The 23,927-nt window shown below is 44.6% G+C and overlaps 2 protein-coding genes across 3 annotated transcripts; both read left to right on the top strand.

The window, feature by feature from the left end:
- Nucleotides 1-4,511: 4,511 nt before the first annotated feature.
- On the top strand, nucleotides 4,512-12,885 carry LOC137916724 (14-3-3 protein zeta/delta-like). The gene is made up of 6 exons (XM_068759698.1): nucleotides 4,512-4,603; nucleotides 7,468-7,770; nucleotides 8,795-8,918; nucleotides 10,217-10,380; nucleotides 11,382-11,477; nucleotides 11,891-12,885. The coding sequence occupies exons 2-6, from the start codon at nucleotides 7,477-7,479 to the stop codon at nucleotides 11,933-11,935; spliced, it is 723 nt and encodes a 240-aa protein (XP_068615799.1). The 5' UTR covers nucleotides 4,512-4,603; nucleotides 7,468-7,476; the 3' UTR covers nucleotides 11,936-12,885.
- Nucleotides 12,886-13,775: 890 nt separating this feature from the next.
- Nucleotides 13,776-22,420, top strand: LOC137910268 (polyadenylate-binding protein 1A). Of its 2 annotated transcripts, none has more exons than XM_068754721.1 (16): nucleotides 13,776-13,978; nucleotides 14,296-14,509; nucleotides 14,779-14,972; nucleotides 15,088-15,203; nucleotides 18,871-19,001; nucleotides 19,101-19,195; nucleotides 19,294-19,431; nucleotides 19,678-19,773; nucleotides 19,882-20,154; nucleotides 20,251-20,338; nucleotides 20,447-20,569; nucleotides 20,651-20,793; nucleotides 21,441-21,525; nucleotides 21,622-21,752; nucleotides 21,863-21,950; nucleotides 22,064-22,420. In XM_068754721.1, the coding sequence occupies exons 2-15, from the start codon at nucleotides 14,317-14,319 to the stop codon at nucleotides 21,947-21,949; spliced, it is 1,893 nt and encodes a 630-aa protein (XP_068610822.1). In that variant the 5' UTR covers nucleotides 13,776-13,978; nucleotides 14,296-14,316; the 3' UTR covers nucleotide 21,950; nucleotides 22,064-22,420. The 2 variants fall into 2 exon arrangements, with proteins under 2 accessions (XP_068610822.1, XP_068610814.1); XM_068754713.1 differs by having other exon boundaries at nucleotides 13,777-13,978; nucleotides 18,871-19,010.
- Nucleotides 22,421-23,927: the final 1,507 nt, after the last annotated feature.

The following is a 23,927-nucleotide window of genomic DNA, read 5'->3' as shown; positions in this document are numbered from 1 at the left end:
CTACCTTGAGTAACAATCATGGCCTGATCTGAATGCTGCATACAATATTCCTATAAAAACAGGTTTCCACTCGGATCCCCAAGCTCTTGAATAATGATCCTCAAAAGCACAACATTTTCAAGATGAAAGTAATTCTTGCAAAAATAACATGACATTTTATTGAGGTTTCTTTTGACAATTACGCCACTGTTGCTTTTATACACGCGTTTTACATTGTTGAATGTTTGTTTAATATGTATTTTTTGTTTTTGTTTAAATGATTCATGTTGATTTGTTATTATCTGTTAAAGCACTTTGGGAATTTTATTTCTAAAAAAGTGCTATGTAAATAAAGCTTATGATTATTATTATAATTATTATTATAATTTTATACAATTATTAAGTTAAAAATGTATGACATTTTTAAAGATACAGTTTATGTTTGTCATTAACAGCAAGCTGCAAAGGACGCTGTGTCCGTGTGACACAACTGCCTGGTTTATGGTGAGTGCTGCAAGGACTACGAAGCTCAATGCAGCACCAGTGAGACCTTTTCTCTCCTGACGTACGAATAATGCCACTCGGTGTAGAAAAACAGAGTCAACACTGTAGATGCTGGTACCTTGGTACTAATAGAAATGCTCTGCACTGTTTAATATGAACTCAGAACTGAAGACGCCTCTTGGATGAGCGGTGAAACGTCTTCAATCAAACTTGAACGGGTCTGGTTGATCCTTCTTTTTGCTCTTCGTGATTGACTTTGACCTGGAGGACTGAGAACCTCCACAGACAACCCTGACTGTCTGAGTCCGACTCCATGACCCACATCTTCGGTCAGAGCCTCACAGTCTGCTGTGCCATTCATGCATTGCAACAATGCTGAGGTTATCCTGATGCCCCCCTCAAATTTTAGGAAGGACTTTCAGAGCACAATTCACATGGGCACTCAAACGGCTTGAAAATGGACGTGTGTTTAACCCTTGTGTGGTGTTCGGGTCTGTGGGACCCGTTTTCACTTTTCAATCAAAGAAAAAGGATACAATTAATTATTTTTTCAAACTGAGACTCACTGGCTTTGGCTCATTTTATGTGAAGAACATATATCAGAATACATATTTAATAACAACACACCATACACCCCCCCTACACATTTCTATTACATATAAGATGTTCGGGTCCACTGGACCCGGGGCTAATAGAAGTGTGGAAATTGATGTTGTGTGTACCACAAACACCTACACACACACAAACACACCTACACACCTACACACACACTTACACACACAGCCGGCCTAGACAGGAGGATGACAGAATGTAGGTACACAGAAAATCAGTGGGTCAAATGTGCGAGATCTGGGCTGCCTGTGATGCTCAGAGCTCCCACCTCAACTGCTGACTTCAAAGAACAGGCCTGTCAAGTCTTCCAAGTTTGTATAAACGGCTGACACATCCCTGGTATCCTATATGCCAAAGAAAGGCAAGAATGTGGTACTCATGAGTACACTGCACGGCGATGGAAGAATCTGTGACTAAGAGCATCACAAACCAAGATCATCATGGATTATAATGCCACAAGAGGAGGGGTAGACAACATGGGCAAGCTGGTGACGGCCTACAGCTGCAAACGGAGGACTCTACGCTGGCCACTGGTGATATTCTCTCAGCGTACAATGCCTTTGTCATTTGGATGGCACGAACCCAGAGTGGAAACGAGTGAAGCTGCAGAAAAGACGGCTCTTTCTTGAGGATCTGGGAAAGGCATTGGTGAGGCCACAAATCAAGAGAAGAAAACATATCCCCAGAACCTCAGCCTCTGTAGCCATGGTGAGGAGGATTCAGGAGGGGAATGCTGGTGCCCTGTCCACCCAACCTACAGAACCACAGTCTGCAGAGCCTGAAGTAAGTGTGTGATGCTGCTGCAGTGCATGTCTGGCACTCATGTCTTGTGAGAGAGAGAGAGAGGTGTTCGTAAAATGTCTGATGTTTTCATTATTCTAGGTTGTGAACACCAAGAACAAGAAGAAGCGGTGTGAAGTGTCCGACCCAAGATGGACAGGAAAACACAATATACATGCATCAAGTGCAAAAAATATATCTGCAACACACACACAGTGAAGCTCTGCCCCTCATGTGTTGTATAGGCTAGCGGCTAAAGGCCATGTGTTCAATGGGGCTGATGTGTTGTCTTGACTGATATGTTTACTCTGAATTCAGCTTGTGTTTTGCACCTGAATGGGTTAAATTTCAAGTTCAAAGAAATAAAAGTCAGTAGTTTTGAAAAACCTTGCTTCACTTGTAAATGTGTTTCCACTCATATCTTGATTTTAATTGATTTTCTTTATTATGTTTTAAACAAAATTTTTTTTATAAATGTGACCTAACAAAGGTAAAGGGCAAATACTAACCATATATATTGTTTATACTGCTTGTAATTGGGATAAGGTAAACATATGTTCAGTATTTTAATATAAAATTGTGATTGTGAGGCATTAAAAGCCACAAAATGCAACGGGTCCATCAGACCCACAAACACTGGCTGAGTAACAACAATATGAACACCACACAAGGGTTAAGAGACGAGCACGCCTATTCCACACAATGTGTGCGTGTTCTGGTTCTCATGACGTGGTTGACTGACTGCAAACTCATCTAACTGGTTTGTTTCAGTGTCACTGGGTCCCTCTGGTTTGTGCAGCACCGTTCCTGGACACGCACACTGTTAATACATTATCCGATTTGTTGTTAAATTGTTTACAAGCTTAAAACCTTGGCCAAAAGGGAAAACATATGAAAATGCACAAACATCGCTTCACATTCTTCCCTTGGGAACTGACCAGACTGCAGAAATAGCCGTTTGTGTTCTGTGTTCTGCTGTCGGACCCCCAGCATCTCCAGCAAATACCGGAATGACAGGATTTTTGTTGATGGAGAAATGCCCCGCTGATTTACTGGTGTCTCCATTAAATGTAACTCTTAGCTCCATGCACGTTTCAACAGCAGACTAAACCATTTGCTTTTGCTATATAGCAATAATTACACACTCTTATTTTTACATTTAAATCATGCCTACAAATTTATAACTGAAACTTTTTATGTCTTTTTTCAAAGAATTGTGGCCCCTGACAGGGAACGCCGCTTCTTTGAAATAAGTTTTTTTAGGATGAATTGAATGAATACTTTATTTCTGTTTAAAAAAACTAAACAGAATTTATCAGACAACAACCGAAAATGGAATAGGCTGAAGCCCCCAGGCTTATTTTCACCTCTCCTATATTATCATTGGAGTAATTCCTAATAAAACATCAGTACTACTTCATTACAGAACACATGATAGCTTAAACTAAAAAATCTAATTCAATCAAATTTCATTGTAACATTTGATCATTTTAGATTTTAAAGTCTTCTAGAAAACTAACGTAGAATTACACATCTTTATTTCCCCATTTCATCCACTCCACTATTTTACACCCAGAACTGACAGACACATCTGTACTTGAGATTAGTTCTGACTTTGTGAGTTTCAAACATTCGCAACCCCCTAAAGTTATAAATCCCCTGCCTCAGTTTAAATAATACTTTGAATACAAACCGGAATTGTCTCATTTACCACTCGAAACATAATTACTAATGTTTATAAATATGCAATGTCCAGACATTTCAATGTATGTGATCTTATAAAAATGCAGATTTGTAGAATCACAATATCCAACTTAATTTATTATCCTAATAGCTCTTTTCTGTGCAGACGTGGGGAGAACATACAAACTTGAAGCCTGCCGTCTTACTGTGAAGTGATAGCGCTAACCACTACACCACCGTGCCACCCGGAAAAAACCTTGGAAATTCAAGTGTGTTCACCTGTCTGGTTGCCTGCTCTACCACCATGGGTTTACCAGAACCTGAGATTGATTTGATTTGAAGTCCTTAGAAAATAAATAGAGAAAGGAATGTGACGTTAACAAAATTCAAAAGCACTTGCAGCAAAAACCGAGATCGCAGTTGCAAATTTATACAGATACTCAGACAGTGGCAATCGATATAGCAATGTCAAAGACAAATGAATTATTAATCCAAGTCTAGATCTAATTTTTTAGCTGAAAGTTGCCTAATTTTGTATAGAATCAACAAAATAGGTTGTGGGTGGGATTTATTTTCCTTTTCAGCACACAGGTAAAAATGCAACTAAACAGAAAAAAGAAGACACTGACTTGAAATGAGGACGACCAACTGAATACAATAGCGATACACCTGAAAGGGAAAAGAAATGCAGCAATGATTATGGGGACATTGTAGAAAAATCAGGTTCTATTTTAATTTTCAGAAGAAAGGAAAAATGATACCTTAGCAAGCTGCTCCGGTACTTGCTGTCGACAGACCTGGACTACAGAATTCTGATTAAATATCAGGAGGGTTGACGTGGAACAAGTAGAGGGCAGCAACATGCGGTTGCGCTGCAGAGTCTTGCGAAACCAAAGAAGAAGAAGCAGCAGCAGCAGCAGAAGAAGAAGAAGAAGAAGCCTTTGGTTGGTGAAGGGAAACCCCGTGCACTACATTCAGGCTGTCTGGCGGAGAGGGTCAGCTCTACCCTGGTGCGCCTACATCGCTGCTTTCTGCTAGTACTCAGGTATGGATGGACTTTTAGCAGCATAATGTTATTTGTGTAATTTATCGTGAGGTCTTATGTGTTGTTTGAATGAAAACCTATTGTCTCCATTTCACCATAGCGCCTCATCTAATGGCGACAATCGTCATATCGAAGAACAATAGTTAGCTTAGCTTCACATTGGGATGTGTCTAAGGGCTGGTTTCAACGTGTCGTGCCAAAGACGAGGAAGGCGTGTCAGGTCGGAGCCTTTCTTAAATTGTGTTGATTACAAACAATTAATCTCAACAAAATTATTAGGCTATGTAAGATGTTACATTTCCCCTGTCGACGCTTTATTAAATGCCCGCAATTCTTATCGCTTCTATCATGTACATGCAATTAAAACTCCAGATTGCTACACTCGGAGTCGCTATAATCCACTAGTCGTTGTAGACTATAATAGTTGTTTTTGGTGCGCACCAATGTCACTGATATGCGGACAGTAACCCTTTTTGGTGACTGATGCCTGGCTTGTGCCGATTTTCCTTCAGGAAATAGTTGGTGCCGCGCTTGAATCGGGTCACGAGGCCTCAAAGCGGCGTTGCTACATAATGCTATGTGGTAACTTTACCCAACGATTTTCACTCGATGAAATGTATTAGTCATTAGAATGATGGTAAAATTAATCCAACTGGTGTTCGAGACTATTTTGGTCGTATATACATAAATAGTTTTTTAAAATGGCTACTTCCGCACTTAGCGAGGCTTCATGGGCGAGCCGCAGGTACGTCGCTGAGTCTGCTGTGTCGTTTAGCGGGCGGGATTTCTGTCTGCGCATGTCTACAGGTTAATATGATCCACCGCTACATGGGGTGGGAGTTATTGATTGATGATGAATATATTTATTAGATGGAATGTTAGAGCAGTACGAGTACAGTCAGAGTAGTATGTATTGTACTGTACAAGTACAGTCAAGCATCCTGTCCAAGAGGAGCATTTCTAAAAAGCCCTTGTGGTCTTGTTTCCATTGAAAGTCCTTTGTACATAAATCATCGATATTTAACAATACAAATAAAAATAAATTACTCTATTGATGCAAAATAACAATAAATTAAAAAGACTATGTACAACGTAGGTGGAGAAAATGGGGGGAGGGGGGGTTGATCTGGAGAGTCCTGGTGACTTTCTCCGTTTCTGGCCTCCTGAAAGCTGCATTTTCGGGGCTGTTTTGAAGGATGACGTGATGAGATGGAGAAGTGGCTGCAGCGCAGACATCTTGGTACGTCACAGCAGGAAGCTCAGGTTCGTTATTGATGGCACACTTCCTCGTCTGTGAGGTTTGACGACCGTTAATGTTGGTTATTAAGACACTGAATGGCGCTGAACCATTCCTTCTCATTCGTTCATCTTTTGAACTGCTTTGTCTGTTACTGCGTTACGCTGGAGTGTATCCTCAGGTGGGGTGCACCCTGGACAAGTCGCCAATTCATTGCAGGCCCACACACGGGCGATCATTCATACACACATCCTCGCACCGAGGGATAATTTATTAGTGCTGCAACGATTGGAAAAGCTTCAAAATCAATTGTTGCCTTGAAGTCGTTTAATTAGTGCTGCGTGTTAAAATCACCCATAAACTGCTGGTGCGTATTACCCGGCGCTTAAACAACGTGCGCTTCTGCACGAGAGGGGAAGCCAGAGCAGAGTGAGTCACAATCAAGTTCAGTGAACCTTCAATTTGAAACCGGGTTGCTGTAGTCGCAAGCTTTAAAATAAAAGGAAAAAAGAAAGGAAATAATGGCATGGTAGTCGCTTGCTTCGGTGTATTTTATGTGATGTAGGAGGAGACGAGGACACGCCAGCAGGCGTAATCGCTCTGACTGCAGTGGAAGCTCAGCTTCCCCTAAAAAGTCCAAAAAAAGAAGTGGAATATGTACTACTTTGTATACATTTCATTGACTGAATATGCGCTAGAATACCTTCGTCTTTTGTTCAGAATCAGCTACATATCAGGTCACGGCCACGCCTCCCTCTCGTTCATGTCCGCGGCGCTGTTACGAAGTCGGGCGCTGAGCGTCGACTGACCGCTGGGGAAGCGTGGAAGGGGGTGGTCATGGGATAGATGCTGGGCTTTGTCCTGCCCATCTGACGCTCAGATCTCTGGGGGTCGGTGGGCCAGTGGGCTGGCCCGGACACTCGGCTTCTGCGTGATGATTGGATGATCTTTCTGAGGTGGAATCCCTTTCTGATTGACAGTTAAATCAGCAATTTTAGAAGTATTAAAGCACCGGAGCATCTTCCAAGTTTCCATTCCGTTGTTCTGAACTGATCCCAGGCGACTTTGTCTGTAAAAAATGACTAGCATTTTGCCCGGCGACTCTGTTCTGTCATGCTGCGGTTTCTTTCCCCGCGATCACTCACAGCCAGTCACACAGTATCCTCACGTAGCATTTACATATAAATAAATACATTTATGATGTAGGTCAGGAAAAACTGAGCTTCCCCTCCGTGAATGACCAGCGGCCGCCACTGCATTTCAAGTCGTGAAACAAATTTGTGATACTGCTACGATGAGTTAAAACATTTACGTTAACAATTTGTACTCGCAATATGATCAAGTGTTTTTTTATTGTAATAGTGATGTATGTTAAGACATACAGTTATCTAATTTCTTAATCAGACCGTGTAAGCTGTTGCACTTTTGCATCTTTTTCTGTAATCCTGTCCAGTCGTGAAATTTCCTAAATAAATATTCCACAATGAACTGCAAAAGCAGTTGAAAGTTGTTATTTTTCTGCATATTCTACAAAGGACGCTTAGGCACTGGTCCAAATGGCTAATACCTGCTAGTTCCTCCCTTGATAGACCTCCAGCCTCAATCTCCCCTTCTTTCCTTCCTCCAGTGAGCAGTCATGAGTGGTGATTTGAAGGACTGCGTGCAAAAGGCCAAGCTGGCTGAGCAGGCCGAGCGCTATGATGACATGGCCTTTATAATGAAAGATGTGACGGAACGCAAAGGAGTGCTTGCGAATGAGGAGCGAAACCTGCTGTCTGTGGCCTACAAGAATGTGGTCGGTGCCCGCCGCTCTGCATGGCGTGTGATCTCCAGCATTGAGCAGAAATGTGACGAAGGAAAGAAAGGATTGGTCAAAGACTACCGGGAAAAGATTGAGAAGGAACTGGAAACGATCTGCAAGGAAGTGCTGGTGAGACCTTTTATTTATACATGTCTATTGTTGCTGTTGTGAATATTTTTGTTTTTGTGTCATCTGTACTTTTGTTTTGTTTTTAACCGCTGATTTCAAATCACATTTCCCAGCGAGTATACTTATTGAATTGAGACTCAGTAAGTACTGCACATTTGTATCTAAGAAACGGGAGGGAAGAGAGATGGTTGATTCATAATCTACTGGTACTTCATTCAAATCCGGAAAACCTTAAACGACTAATTTCCGGACTACTTTCTACTTCCTTCAACACGCTTTTGAGCCCTGCGGCTTATACGACGATCCGCCCACCTGATGGATTTTTACAGGCTAAAATGACACCAATGCGTTTAGCCTCGTCACATCAGACCGACAAAATACTCAAACGGGTCACATTAGACCGGTGGTTCTCAAATAGTGGGGCGCGGCCCCCTAGGGCAGGGGTGTCAAACCTGTCTGGAGGAGGGCCGAGAGGCAGCAGGTTTTCCTTCCAGCCGGCTACTAAAGCAGGTGATTGTAATTATCAACACCTCCAATTTGAGAGGAGGAACTCATCAGTGAGGTCAGCTGCTGGAGAGATGGTTGATGGTTGGAGGGAAAACCTGGAGTGTCTCGGCCCTCCACTGGACAGGTTTGACACCCCTGCCCGAGGGGGTCGCGGTGCGATGTCGGGGGGGGGGGGGGGGGGGGGCTGTGGCCGCGGAGAACATGTTTTTTTTTTTTTGCCGTACTGGATTAAAGTGTAATTGCACATCCAATGTTCATGATTTCCATGGGCTGTTGCGGATGTCAAAGGTGGAAATATTAAATGCACTTATGAAATGAGACGTCTCCATTTGGAAAAAGCATCTGATGTAAGGATGAGATGAGGTGCGACAGTCAATCCCTCACAGCCTGACGATGAGTCCAGCGCGCGCAGCTTCTGTCCGGTGTGCTTTGATGCTTTTGGATAGTTCCAGTTGTAAAACTCAATATTGATGATATTCTGGTCGTGTTTTGACTGAAGTTTTGTTTTCTGCCGCAGAAACTCTTGGACGATCATCTAATTAAAGAGGGCACAGAGGAAGAGAGCAAAGTCTTCTATCATAAAATGAAGGGCGACTACTACCGTTACTTGGCTGAAGTGGCTAGGGGAGACGACAAGGAAGGTAAACTCAGTTTCAAATAATTGTTTTTATTTATATATATATATATACACACACACAATGGTCCCTCATTTATCCCGGGGGTTACGTTCTAAAAATAACCCGCGATAGGCGAAATCCACAAAGTAGTCAGCTTTATTATTTTTACAATTATCATATGTTTAAGGCTGTAAACCTTTTACCACACACGTTATATTGTACATGTTAAAGCCAAAATGACTTCCACCCCTGCGCCCTCTAATTGGCTATCTCGTAATCGCTTCGGTCCCTTTCTTGAATGCTATTGGACATGTGAGCTGTCAGTCAAAACCCTCAACCCAATGCGTCATTTACTTCCATCACGAAGTTTGTGTGAGAGGACAGGTGTTTGGTAAGTTAGCAAACAGCGTTAAAACATGAAGTTAGCCCCAAATATCTAAAGACACGCGGCTGTTATATTCATTCAGCCTGTTCTGTTCTGTGTGTATCAATAAGTTAACTGTTAATCTTTACTGTTGAACGGTCCATTCTCTCCTGATTTGACGTGGCTGTGCTATAGCGGAACACAATGCGGGTTCAAACACTGTAAAAAAAAAAAAACATGCAAAATTGCATTTACACTCGGTACTATCCATTTTTTAGCATTTTAAAGATATTTCAAGACCAGTAGAATATTTGGTTGAAAGGTGACCATTTATTGATTATGGCTGAATTAAGTTCTGAACACTGTCTGCCATAGGCGTACTGGTCAAGAATTTAGTGCGTGTGTTTGATGTAATTCGAATAGTTTCATGTGTGATGATTTCATTGGTCTGATGTGAAGAGGCCATTTTTAGCTCGTAAAAATAAGGGATCAACTGATATGATTTTCGTATGACCGATACAGATTATTAGTAGTCAAGGAGGCAGGTCATCGGAGTGAGCCCGGATGTTGTTGGTTGTTCTCAGCAGTATACATCGGTAAAAAAATCAACTGATGTGATTGGTACATCAAGATCTAATGTGTGATTTAACGGTTTAACCGATTATTAATAGTTTTTACCAATTTGAGATTTGTATCTCTGAAGTGAACAAAATATCACCCCAAGAGTATAATTGAGTTTAATTGTACAGCACAGTTTAGAGTTTACAGTAACAAATTAGCGATGTCATAATGCTACTCCAGCGTGACGGAGAAGGACATTCCTTTATTCTGTAAGATTTTCACTGCCTTTGTGAAAGTGTATTCTATTTTTCTACACGGTTAAAGATTTAAAATGTTTACATTGATTTTTATTTGGTCATGTTTCATATTTCATGCACTTTTCTGTTTCATCTCTCAGGATTGGTTGACGATGCTGGGGAGGCCTACAGTAGTGCCATGGGCATCGGCAAAGAAAAGATGCCGCCCACCCACCCCATCCGTCTTGGTCTAGCCCTGAATTTCTCTGTTTTCTACTATGAGATCAAGAACACGCCAGAACAAGCCTGCAAAATGGCCAAAGAAGTATGTTCATAATGCCACACTCCAAAATGGTTGTTCAATTTTGTAGAAAGAACATCGGATCAGGCATGCCACAAGACTAAAGTCACTTCAAATGAAAATGTTCTGGCTTTACGACACACGAAAGTAAATCAAGAATAAAATGTGTTGGTAGTCAATAACAATTGCTTTGTTAGATCAATGATAGGGGTGTAGAAAAAAATAGATTTGTTTCTGCATTCAATTCACTCACCAAAAAGCAGTCATAAAGGGGTCCGATCTAGATCTGATCCGGAATGAGGTCTGGAAAAAATTAACATTGAAAAAAACCCATTTACGGATTCAAATGCACATCAACTCCGATTCACTTTTAATTTTCATGGTTGGTGTATAAAGATACTAAGAACCATTTAGAACCTTTTGATGATGATCCAGATCACCATGTGGACGGTGTAGATCCAGTTAGGAGGGGAATGAGCTGCTTGGCGGAGGTCTGTGCTCGGAGTGCTTTTCTAGTTCAATACCTGATTGAAAGGAGTGTTCCAAATAATAGTGTTGAGTTCGTTTAGAGAGGTCATTCAATCTGTGGAAGGACGGGTGTCAATCAGATAGGGCTTTAGGGTGAAGCCGACACGCTGTTTACACGTTTCTCCCTGAAAACCTGAGAGAATGGGTCATTCCAGACATCGATCTGACGAAAAGCGTACTTTGATTAAACGCCACCCAAGGACACTATACAAATCGACAAAGACAAACTCAGGAACATTTTGTGGACTGATGGAAGTAAGATTGTTCTGTGTCAGAGAGCCAGAGCTTGTTGTCTTTTGCTGAAGAGGAAATGCCTTTGAGACGGGTGTTCCAACAAGACAGTGACCCACGTGATGGGTGGATTCTGCATCGAGTTGCAACAGTAAAAGCCTCTGGACTAATGTATTTTCATGTATTAACTTTTATTTTTTTAAAGGATTTTATTAACTACACAGTGCAGCAGGAATAAAGGTTGTGTCCTGTTTGGTGTCCTTCAGGCTTTTGATGATGCCATTGCTGAGCTGGACACACTGAGTGAAGAGTCTTACAAAGACAGTACGCTTATCATGCAGCTGCTGAGAGACAACCTCACAGTGAGTTTACACAACTTTCTGTTTGTTGATGATGATGAATATATTCATTAGATAGAATGTTAGCGTACAAGTACAGTCACACAGTAGCATGTATTACAGTACGAATAAAGTCAAACATCCTGTCTAAGAGGAGCATTTCTAAAAAGCCCTTGAAAGTTGAAAGTCCTTGGTACGTAAATCGACAATTAACAGTACAAATAAAAGTATAACCAATATTAAATTACTCAATTTATGCAAAATAACATTAGAAAAATAACAATAATTTTACACCACAGATGTAAATGTTTTATTACCAAAATTATGAACTCACAACATGACTCCATTTTATGCACAAAAGTATTGTGACGCTTCTACGGCTGTTTACCGCTGACTGGCTTCCTGTTAATGGCTGTTTGTTTCCCATCTTCCCGTAGCTGTGGACTTCTGACACCCAGCCCGATGGAGAGGATCAAGAGTGAACCAGACAGGCGTCCGTGTCTACCAGCCATCGTCCTGGCTCATCTTCCTGATCATCTACATTGATACAGCCTCGTTATCTTTGATGTCCGTGTCTCTTGATCATTTTTCTATTTAGTTTCTTCTCACCACTTGTTTCACTCCTCAAATTTACTACACTTTATGTAGTAACTAGGGAGAAAGGAATGAGGAGTGAGTTTAAGTTATAAATCGTGTGGCGGGAAGATCCATGTGGAAATCCAGTGCGTCTGGGATTCTTTGCTTGTTTGTCAGCTTTTCGTGTGGGATCAGCGTGGGTGTTGCATTAAGTTGGTGGTGGGCCATTTCTCGACTCCTGACAGATGCAGCAAGTTGAGCTTTTAGTCGCAAATTGCTTATACTGTATGTAACCTGTTCACATTAATGGGCCTGCTTTTGATTACCGGCATGTTTTGATGTAAAATCAGGAGCTCCTCCGGCTGCAGGAGACGGCGGCTTGGAGAGAGGAATGCAGCAGTGGTTAAAATGCAGGTCTGTTGGGGAAGCGAAGGAAGGCGAGGCTCTGATGGAACACAAGGGTTACATTCCATTTACTGTCATTTGCTCCACTTTGTACTCCATGGTTTTGCTGCCCCCCCCCGGGTTATCTGCTTTTGTATTTCTATATATCAATTACGAGGTATAGAAAACATTGAAGAACAAAAGAGCACAAGCTTTTTAATGCTGATGTTTTTACAAACGAAGCAGTACAATAAAATGGCATACCAGTACTTTTTCTAGTTGCAGCTTTCCTTGATTTTGTTTGTTTTCTTTCAATATTTGCTGTAACTGCATGTTGGTAAAGGTGTAAGGGAGGTTGTTGGGATGCTAGCTTCGTTCATGTCTTTTCTTACAAAACACCTAAGCATAACCGTTATGTGGGGAGAAGTGTGTAATTTCATGTATGTGGAAATAAAATTATTTAAAAAGCTTTCTGACGTCTCGGTTGAGGTTTAAAAAAAATAAAGTGGCAGCTCCGTTTTCTTTGATGTAAATAATTAGTGCGTAAACCTGAGGTGGAGACGGAGAACGTTGCTTTATTCACACATTTATCGTTACATCACACAGTTTCCTATTCCGTGATGGCGTGAACAGCGATGGGAACAAGCATGTCGTGCAGCTCGAGCAGTCTTCTGTTCTCCCCTGCCACTGTTCAAACCGTGCATGGGACGGGGAGAACTTCATGGTCCTGTCTGCTGACAAATGTTGAGATGTCCTCTTGAAACAGAGTGGAAAATCTACCCAACAGACCTGCTCTCCTGTAACCGGAACAGCTGATCATTCTGATCACATTTGTTGTAAATATGTACTTTTGACAACAGAGGTGTCCAGACTTGAGGCAGTACTCAATAAATAAAGTAAAACTAAAGTGTAGAAGGAAGACAAATGTACATGACATGTTAGATAAAGCTGTGGGGGTAGATTGTAAATCATGTATCATGTATTTGTGATCCTGTTTGGAATACTTTTGCCTCATGTGGAGGAGCCATCGTGTACGTGACGGAGACGCAACATGTCTCATAAATGTCCATGTCTTTGACAGGAGAACGTCTAGCCACCATTTCCGATGTCTAAAAACTGTCCAAAGCGCGTATTGAGGACGGACTCTGACTTACAAACAGCTATTTACCAGCGGAAAGCACGCAAAGCTCCGGAATAAAGCGGGAGAGGTCGGGACTCGGAAGACGAATAGCTAAGATATCGCGAGATTTGTGACGCGAGCCCTGGCGTCGCACGCGCCGGAGGTTCGACTGCAATCGGAAAGCAGCCGTCGCCGAGCGCCCTTTCCATTCCGGTATTCCGTCTGCGTAGGGTGTGCTCCGGAGCTAGTCTCTGCACACATTTTATTATGAAGCAAACCAGAAGCTAGAGGCCACACGCAGATATATTTTTATAAGAAAAAGAAAAAAAATCGGTGAAGCAGGATTTGATTTGCCAATTCAAGCAACGCGGAGAAGACGCCGACTTGGAGAGGAAAGACGGGACGACGAGCGTTAGCACGCTTAGCTGTTAGCCATTGTTGAAACGTGGGTGATCGCCGCCAATCACTCGTATTGATGACGTGTTGTTTATCCGTCATTTCTGTTACAGCTGCTGCTTTAAGCCCGCGTCGTCAAATACATTCCGCCATTTAGCTTTTTTCCCCCATTTTGTGGGTTTACGAATTGGGAACTGAATTCTGCGAGGTCCGTCGCGCCAGGCCGCGGTCCGACATTTTGCTAGCTAGCCCACGTTGTGCGAGCTCGTCCGTGCGTTTGTGTGTTTGGGGGGCAGAGCTCGGGGACAGAACCGTCCTGCGTGTGAGTTTAACCGAACACGGGTCTTACCGAGCCGTTCTTTGCAGTGTAATAGTACGGCTGAGAACATGAACCCGAGCGCGCCGAGCTACCCGATGGCTTCCCTCTACGTCGGGGACCTCCACCCGGACGTTACCGAGGCCATGCTGTACGAGAAGTTCAGCCCGGCCGGGCCCATCCTGTCCATCCGGGTGTGCCGGGACATGATCACCCGCCGGTCCCTCGGCTACGCCTACGTCAACTTCCAGCAACCCGCGGACGGTCAGTGGGCTCGATCGCGGATGTGCGCCTCCATCTTGGACTCATTTATTCTCTGTTTTACAGCATCGATATTGAGTGCCCTGGTTTCGGAGGCACGTTCTAACTTGTTTTTAGTGGACTAGTGCTCCTCCAGCTGAGTGAATGTCGGTAGCGATAAGATGCGATCACTTACCGAGCACGCATGCGCAGATGGCACCCGGTAAACCGCACTAATGACGTACAGAGGATGGATTGTGACGTGGCACTGCTGGCCTCTTTTCTGCGTGCAGCCGAGCGAGCCTTGGACACCATGAACTTCGATGTGATCAAAGGCAGGCCGCTCCGCATCATGTGGTCACAGCGTGACCCCTCCCTGAGGAAGAGCGGCGTGGGCAACATCTTCATCAAGAACCTGGACAAGTCCATCGATAACAAGGCCCTGTACGACACGTTCTCTGCCTTCGGGAACATCCTTTCCTGCAAGGTGAGCGGCGCGCCGCCCCGCTGTGGCTCTCCCTGCACATCTTAACACGAGTTCTGTCTCTGATTCTCTGCATGGTGTTTGGATGCTTCTGACCTGCGTCAATTCCTTTTCCAAGGTGGTTTGTGATGAAAATGGCTCTAAGGGTTACGGCTTTGTGCACTTTGAGACCCACGAGGCTGCTGAGCGGGCCATTGAGAAAATGAATGGCATGCTGCTCAATGACAGAAAAGTGTAAGTGGGACCGCGTTGGGACTCCACGTGGGATTATCTTCCTCAGCGCTGGTGGTGTTAAATGCATCGTGCTCTTCTTCCTGCCTAATCTGGTTCGTCTATGCCGACGTGTAACATCTTAAACTTTAAGCGGTGAACATTAGCTTCCTGTGGTTGTCTATAATTTAAGTGTTCTTCCTAATCTGGCCTTGTGTGAAGCATGTCTTGATGTAGTTGGTTGATAGAACCATAGAAGAAGAAGAAACTGAACTGAAGAGGTTTCCCACATTGGACACTTTACCTTATGGGGTGTCCAAAAGGAGAATGATTGGCTGTCTTTGTTAATCTCATTAGCTGGGTTAAAGGTAGCGCATAAAAGAGAGCCGGGCCTCACTCAGCGGCAGAGTTGTGTCCCGTCACTGAACCATCTGGTTGTTGGGTGAACCCGCCTGTTGGGGGGGCTCGCAGATCCTTTAAATATTTTCTGGGGCCGTCCCAATGTTGCTGCAATTTGGAACGATTTCGTTTTTTTTAATGCAAATGTTAAATTACAAAGTGATCTGGATGGACTTGAACATGTGAGGCCTTTTGTAATTACTTTTTAAGGATGCTGTTAGTGGGGTGTAAAAAAAAAACACTTAATGAGAGGATTGATGTAATTCCTAATTTATATGTTATGGAGGGAGTTGCACTTAAACTAAGCAACCAAACCGCCACTTCTGAACGTCGGCTATGTGTCAAATAATAAGACCTGATTTCCTGCCGAAGGAAGAGAAGAGGACGAGCCCTTCAGTCGCTCCTCTCGTCTTTAAAGCGGCACCTCTTTAGATCTTTGGTGGTTTGCGTATGTATAGCTCATTAATGCTGGACGTCCTCGCTCGCAGCTCTGCAGCCAGCGCGTTCCACTCGTCATAACGGCCGGTCCTGTTCGCTAAACAGGTGCTTTCGGAAAGCTCAGGACAGTCTGTTAATACATGAACTATTATGTACGCGTACAGCAGGGATCTAAATTCAAGCTACGCGTACAGCAGGGATCTAAATTCAAGCTACGCGTACAGCAGGGATCTAAATTCAAGCTACGCGTACAGCGGGGATCTAAATTAAAGCTACGCATACAGCAGGGATCTAAATTAAAGCTACGCGTACAGCAGGGATCTAAATTAAAGCTACGCATACAGCAGGGATCTAAATTAAGGCTACGCGTACAGCAGGGATCTAAATTAAAGCTACGCGTACAGCAGGGATCTAAATTCAAGCTACGCATACAGCAGGGATCTAAATTCAAGCTACGCGTACAGCAGGGATCTAAATTCAAGCTACGCGTACAGCAGGGATCTAAATTCAAGCTACGCGTACAGCAGGGATCTAAATTCAAGCTACGCGTACAGCGGGGATCTAAATTAAAGCTACGCATACAGCGGGGATCTAAATTAAAGCTACGCGTACAGCAGGGATCTAAATTAAAGCTACGCATACAGCAGGGATCTAAATTAAAGCTACGCGTACAGCAGGGATCTAAATTAAAGCTACGCGTACAGCAGGGATCTAAATTCAAGCTACGCGTACAGCAGGGATCTAAATTCAAGCTACGCGTACAGCAGGGATCTAAATTCAAGCTACGCGTACAGCAGGGATCTAAATTCAAGCTACGCGTGCAGCAGGGATCTAAATTCAAGCTACGCGTACAGCAGGGATCTAAATTCAAGCTACGCGTGCAGCAGGGATCTAAATTCAAGCTACGCGTGCAGCAGGGATCTAAATTCAAGCTACGCGTACAGCAGGGATCTAAATTCAAGCTACGCGTACAGCAGGGATCTAAATTCAAGCTACGCGTACAGCAGGGATCTAAATTCAAGCTACGCGTACAGCAGGGATCTAAATTCAAGCTACGCGTACAGCAGGGATCTAAATTCAAGCTACGCGTACAGCAGGGATCTAAATTCAAGCTACGCGTACAGCAGGGATCTAAATTCAAGCTACGCGTACAGCAGGGATCTAAATTCAAGCTACGCATACAGCAGGGATCTAAATTCAAGCTACGCGTACAGCAGGGATCTAAATTCAAGCTACGCGTACAGCAGGGATCTAAATTCAAGCTACGCGTACAGCAGGGATCTAAATTCAAGCTACGCGTACAGCGGGGATCTAAATTAAAGCTACGCATACAGCGGGGATCTAAATTAAAGCTACGCGTACAGCAGGGATCTAAATTAAAGCTACGCATACAGCAGGGATCTAAATTAAAGCTACGCGTACAGCAGGGATCTAAATTAAAGCTACGCGTACAGCAGGGATCTAAATTCAAGCTACGCGTACAGCAGGGATCTAAATTCAAGCTACGCGTACAGCAGGGATCTAAATTCAAGCTACGCGTACAGCAGGGATCTAAATTCAAGCTACGCGTGCAGCAGGGATCTAAATTCAAGCTACGCGTACAGCAGGGATCTAAATTCAAGCTACGCGTGCAGCAGGGATCTAAATTCAAGCTACGCGTGCAGCAGGGATCTAAATTCAAGCTACGCGTACAGCAGGGATCTAAATTCAAGCTACGCGTACAGCAGGGATCTAAATTCAAGCTACGCGTACAGCAGGGATCTAAATTCAAGCTACGCGTACAGCAGGGATCTAAATTCAAGCTACGCGTACAGCAGGGATCTAAATTCAAGCTACGCGTACAGCAGGGATCTAAATTCAAGCTACGCGTACAGCGGGGATCTAAATTAAAGCTACGCATACAGCGGGGATCTAAATTAAAGCTACGCGTACAGCAGGGATCTAAATTAAAGCTACGCATACAGCAGGGATCTAAATTAAAGCTACGCGTACAGCAGGGATCTAAATTAAAGCTACGCGTACAGCAGGGATCTAAATTCAAGCTACGCGTACAGCAGGGATCTAAATTCAAGCTACGCGTACAGCAGGGATCTAAATTCAAGCTACGCGTACAGCAGGGATCTAAATTCAAGCTACGCGTGCAGCAGGGATCTAAATTCAAGCTACGCGTACAGCAGGGATCTAAATTCAAGCTACGCGTGCAGCAGGGATCTAAATTCAAGCTACGCGTGCAGCAGGGATCTAAATTCAAGCTACGCGTACAGCAGGGATCTAAATTCAAGCTACGCGTACAGCAGGGATCTAAATTCAAGCTACGCGTACAGCAGGGATCTAAATTCAAGCTACGCGTACAGCAGGGATCTAAATTCAAGCTACGCGTACAGCAGGGATCTAAATTCAAGCTGCGCGTACAGCAGGGATCTAAATTCAAGCTACGCGTACAGCAGGGATCTAAATTCAAGCTACGCGTACAGCAGGGATCTAAATTCAAGCTACGCGTACAGCAGGGATCTAAATTCAAGCTACGCGTGCAGCAGGGATCTAAATTCAAGCTACGCGTGCAGCAGGGATCTAAATTCAAGCTACGCGTGCAGCAGGGATCTAAATTCAAGCTACGCGTGCAGCAGGGATCTAAATTCAAGCTACGCGTGCAGCAGGAATCTAAATTCAAGCTACGCGTACAGCAGGGATCTAAATTCAAGCTACGCGTACAGCAGGGATCTAAATTAAAGCTACGCATACAGCAGGGATCTAAATTAAAACGGCAGGATTGTCCTTTAGATTTCGTGGAAAGCAGTTGTAAATGTCTCAGCATTCTCTCTTTGTTCTAAACGTTGCACCGTTTGACCATCAGATTTGTTGGACGCTTCAAGTCACGTAAGGAGAGGGAGGCTGAGCTCGGCGCACGTGCCCGAGAGTTTACCAACGTTTATATCAAGAACTTTGGGGAGGACATGGACGACGAGAAACTGAGGGAGTTGTTTGGTAATTACGGTAAGACCGTTTTAGTCAGGGTTAGCCTGACCGGTGCATGCAGCGTGTTACCGGCCGGTTAACTCGGCTGACTCGCTGTTTGTTCTGTAGGTCCAGCGCTCAGTATTCGGGTCATGACTGACGAGAGTGGCAAATCCAAAGGATTTGGTTTTGTCAGCTTTGAGAGGCATGAAGATGCTCAGAAGGTTAATATCTGTTCTTAAATCCTCTCCTAAACATTTTGAACTCGTCGGCGTCCCCCGCCTGCAGCCTGACACTTTGTAAACGGTCTGTTCTCTGGCAGGCTGTCGATGACATGAATGGTAAAGAGCTGAATGGCAGACAGGTGTACGTGGGCCGCGCACAGAAGAAAGGAGAGCGCCAGAATGAGCTCAAGCGCAAATTTGAGCAGATGAAACAGGATCGCATGACCAGATACCAGGTTTGATGTTTATTACTTCATTTAAAGGTAGTTTCTGGTGTTATTTTAATACGGTTTTGTTTTTGCTTTACTCTCGAGAGCAAACATTTGTTTGGATATAATAATGAGCTGCGATTTCCTTTCTCCTTTTTGTCTGAGACCGTCTTTGATTTAGTTGCGGCTGATGTGGTTTGTGGTAACGGCTGATGTGGTTTGTGGTAACGGCTGATGTGGTTTGTGGTAACGACTGGCGCTTTCTACATGCAGGGTGTGAATCTGTACGTGAAGAACCTGGACGATGGCCTGGATGACGAACGACTGCGCAAAGAGTTCTCTCCATTTGGAACCATAACAAGCGCCAAGGTACGGACTTGGTGCTCTAAAACGGCGCCGGGTCTGATTTAGATGCCGGATCATCTGTGTTCCGGTTAAAGACGCGTCTCGCTTCAGAATCAATCCTTTCTCCCACAGGTGATGATGGAGGGCGGCCGCAGCAAAGGCTTCGGCTTCGTGTGCTTCTCTTCCCCGGAGGAGGCGACTAAAGCTGTGACGGAGATGAACGGGCGCATCGTCGCCACGAAGCCGCTGTACGTGGCCCTCGCCCAGCGCAAAGAGGAGCGCCAGGCCCACCTCACCAACCAGTACATGCAGAGGATGGCCACTGTGCGCGCCGTGCCCAACCCTGTGCTCAACCCATACCAGCCGGCCCCGCCCTCAGGGTATTTCATGGCCGCTATACCTCCGGTGAGTTTCAAACGTGTGTATAAATAAGAGCTGTGTTTCGGACAGTGATCCGTGGGTCAAAGGAGAACGGCGTTTTCACGGTAAATGTGTTTTCAGGCCCAGAACCGTGCGTACTATTCTGCCAACCAGCTGGCTCAGCTCCGCCAAAGCCCCCGCTGGGCCGCGCAAGGCGTGCGTCCTCAGCGTGAGTAGACACTCGTCCAAAAACAAACCATTTAAATGTTGTGGCTGTCGGTTCCATCTTTCTGGCACTGCTAAAAGGAATTATAACCGCCTCCGGTTTGCCTTTCAGATTTCCAGAACATGCCCAATGCCATGCGTCCGACAGCCCCCAGGCCTCAGACCTTCAACACCATCCGCCCCCCCGCCGCCACCAACGCCCAGGTCCCTCGCATGATGACCTCGCAGCGCATGCGTAAGGGTTTCACTTTGATTGTTTGGGAGTCACCGTTTAGCGTGTTTCGTTGAAGTGACCTTTTCAAATTCCTCCCGTCAGCCACTCAGGCGCTCGGCCAGCGCCCGGCTGGGGCTTCGGCTGCAGCCGCACCAGTGCGTGCCATGCCGCAGTACAAGTACGCAGCAGGAGTACGCAACCCCCAGCAGCACATCGCCTCCCAGCCACAGGTTGCCATGCAGCAGGTGACCATTCCATTGGCTTTCACTGTGTCGGCTTTAAGTTAGACCGATCTCGTACGCTTATGGTGTACTTTGTACGGTTTGCAGACTAAAATATGCATTTGAGGGACATAATACGACATAAGACGCGAAAAATATGCAGCATTCCGATCTATCGTACCATCGGCAAAGTGGCATTATTCTGAACTTAATTCAGCCACAACCAACAGACGGCCGACCTGCCGCTACGGTCGGGATGTTTACCGTCTCACGGGGAGCTCGGGTGACTCCGTGAACCAAGAAGAAAGCGTCAAAGTCAAAGCGACACGCTCTCAGTAGTATTCTGATATTCCCGGCAGCAGGGAGAGAACTCGGTAACGAAATGCTGCAGTTCAGCATCTGGCCAGATGTGCCCGACAGAACTGTGAAACGGGTTTATGGTTCTGACACAGGTTTCATGCTATGAACGTTCTGTAATAAACATTATTTTTGTTATTGTTATCATTACATTTTAATTCATTTCGTCACTGAAGTGGCAGTAAGATGGAATACGCTTTGCTACCTAATTTAATAGTAAAACGATTAGATTTTTGATCTCAGAATGCGGTTTTCCTTGATTAGGGCTAAACGGGTCTGAGACCGTGTCTGATCTGGGTCTGTTCTTTCGCCAGCCTGCTGTCCATGTCCAGGGTCAGGAGCCCCTCACTGCCTCAATGCTGGCTGCGGCGCCTGCTCAGGAGCAGAAGCAGATGCTGGGTTAGTTCAGCAGCTTCTCAGATTCACACGGAACGTCGAGAGCTGCCTCAGCAAGGGACAAATGGCACTTACACTATTTAACTGCTCCCCCTGCAGGCGAGCGTCTGTTCCCCCTGATCCAGATGATGCATTCCAGCCTCGCAGGCAAGATCACAGGTATGCTGCTTGAGATCGACAACTCTGAACTCCTCCACATGCTCGAGTCGCCCGAGTCCCTGCGCTCCAAGGTCAGTCGTGTCCCGCACGTTCGTGATGCCCCAAAAAGTAGATAAATGCTCGACTCTGCTCTTGTCATGTTTAAATCAGTTCTGTTAAGCTTTTTTATTATTCTTGTTAGGTGGATGAAGCTGTTGCTGTACTTCAGGCCCACCAGGCCAAGGAAGCCGCACAGAAGTCCACCCCTGCTGGTGTTCCCAGCGTCTAAGGTGTGTGTGTGTGTGTGTGTGTGTGGCCATCGTCACTTCATGCCGAGATGACGGATCTCTAATTATACTGTAAATGAGCTACATCTTCATCATTCACATTGTGTGTCTTGCAGATCGAGCGTTTTGAAACCTGCTTCACCGATGGAAAAAGGAAAAAAAAATTAAACATTGAAAAATCCAAAACTCTGAAAACATCGCAAAATGATAAATCATTTCTTAAAAAAAGGAGAAAACAATTGATTCTGCCAGGTCTAGGTATGGTTTGACTAGACCTTGATCATAAACAAAAATTAATAAAAAAAAAAGTAAAATGAGAAAATTGATTATAAATTTGAATGCATTCTTCTGTTTTATGTCATTTTACTGTCAGTGCTCAGAATATCAGCCATGTTCAGGCAGGTGGTAGCTGAGCATTTCGGAAAGTGATTTGTATTAATTGCTGGCTGTAATAAATTGTTATTCAAAAGTTATTCTTTTGTGGTGTTGTCCTTTCATGCATTAGAGTACAAATGAGAATAACAGCAATGCCAAATTGAATATCCAGTTAGATTCATAGACCCGAACCGTGGCACGCCGTCTATAACGGTGACTCGGTGTACTTGAGTTTGTGCTGATTGGCCGGAGGAAATAAGCCGGTCCACAAGTTGGGTTCTGTCTTTCCCTGCAAACACCTGTAAAGTGCCTTGGAATAATGTTCTGGTATTTCATATAAATATAAACGAAGGAAAAAAGAATTCAATCATAATTGTGCTTCGGAACCTTCAGGGCACGGTATTTGGTACTGTCCACCAGGTGTCAGCTCTGAGCCCCTTTTTGTTTGCCATGCTGATGGATAGACTAACAGATGAGGTGAGACAGGAAGCTCCTTGGAGTATGATGTTTGCAGATGACACTGTGATCTGCAGGTAGAGGAGAATCTAGAGAAGTGGAGGTCTGCTCTAGAAAAGAGGAAAGAAGGTGAGCAGGAGTAAAACTACGTGTGTACATGAGAAGGTCCCAGGGGGGACAGTGAAGCTACAGGGAATAGACGTAAAGAAGGGAGAGGACTTCAGGTACCTCGGGTCAACAGAGCAGAGTGATGGAGAGAATGTGGAAAGGAGGTGAAGAATCGTGTGCAGGCAGGCTGGAACGGGGGGAGGAAAGTATCAGGTGTGCTCTGTGATAGGACGAAGGGACAGGTCTACAAGACAGTGGTGAGGACAGCCGTGATGGACGGCTTAGAGACAGTGGTGAGGACAGCCATGATGGACGGCTTAGAGACAGTGGTGAGGACAGTCATGATGGACGGCTTAGAGACAGTGGTGAGGACAGCCATGATGGACGGCTTAGAGACAGTGGTGAGGACAGCCATGATGGACGGCTTAGAGACAGTGGTGAGGACAGACATGATGGACGGCTTAGAGACAGTGGTGAGGACAGCCATGATGGACGGCTTAGAGACAGTGTCTCTGAGGAAAAGACAGGAGGCGGAGCTAGAAGTGGAGGAGATGAAGATGCTGAGGTTCTCCTTGGGAGTGACCAGGTTGGACAGGATTAGAAATGAGACAATAAGGGGGACAGTGAAGGTTGGACGTTTTGGAGACAAGGTCAGAGAGACCAGACTTTGATGGTTTGGACATGTCCAGAGGAGAGACGGGGACTATATCGGTAGAAGGATGCTGAGGATGGAACTGCCAGGAAACAGGGCTAGAGGACGACCCAGGAGAAGAGACATGGACGTAGTGAGGGAGGACATGAGAGTGGCTGGTGTTGGGGAGGACGATGCAAAGGACAGGGTGAAGTGGAGAACGTTGATTTTCTGTGCAGTCATATCACTAGTATTTTTGTCCAGTACCCGAATTTATTGTAATTATTATTTAAATGTGGGATACACTGTCTCTACACAATAGCAGGACACCAGATGTACACATACATTATGTACATGATACATGATTGTTTTGATGGTGTACATTTTAATGTATTAAATCTTACTCTTTA

The sequence above is a fragment of the Brachionichthys hirsutus genome, chromosome 3, assembly GCF_040956055.1.
Source record: "Brachionichthys hirsutus isolate HB-005 chromosome 3, CSIRO-AGI_Bhir_v1, whole genome shotgun sequence".
Classification (NCBI taxonomy): domain Eukaryota; kingdom Metazoa; phylum Chordata; class Actinopteri; order Lophiiformes; family Brachionichthyidae; genus Brachionichthys; species Brachionichthys hirsutus.
Note: the sequence above shows the minus strand (reverse complement) of the source record. Positions and strands in the feature narration are given on the sequence as shown.

Bases quoted from the DNA above. Each gene is read 5' to 3' on its own strand.
- LOC137916724 (XM_068759698.1), top strand. From the start codon at position 7,477: ATGAGTGGTGATTTGAAGGACTGCGTGCAAAAGGCCAAGCTGGCTGAG. The intron at 7,771-8,794 runs GTGAGACCTTTT...TTTCTGCCGCAG, and splicing joins CGATCTGCAAGGAAGTGCTG to AAACTCTTGGACGATCATCT. The intron at 10,381-11,381 runs GTATGTTCATAA...GGTGTCCTTCAG, and splicing joins CCTGCAAAATGGCCAAAGAA to GCTTTTGATGATGCCATTGC.
- LOC137910268 (XM_068754713.1), top strand. From the start codon at position 14,317: ATGAACCCGAGCGCGCCGAGCTACCCGATGGCTTCCCTCTACGTCGGG. The intron at 19,432-19,677 runs GTTTGATGTTTA...TTCTACATGCAG, and splicing joins ATCGCATGACCAGATACCAG to GGTGTGAATCTGTACGTGAA. The intron at 19,774-19,881 runs GTACGGACTTGG...TTTCTCCCACAG, and splicing joins GAACCATAACAAGCGCCAAG to GTGATGATGGAGGGCGGCCG.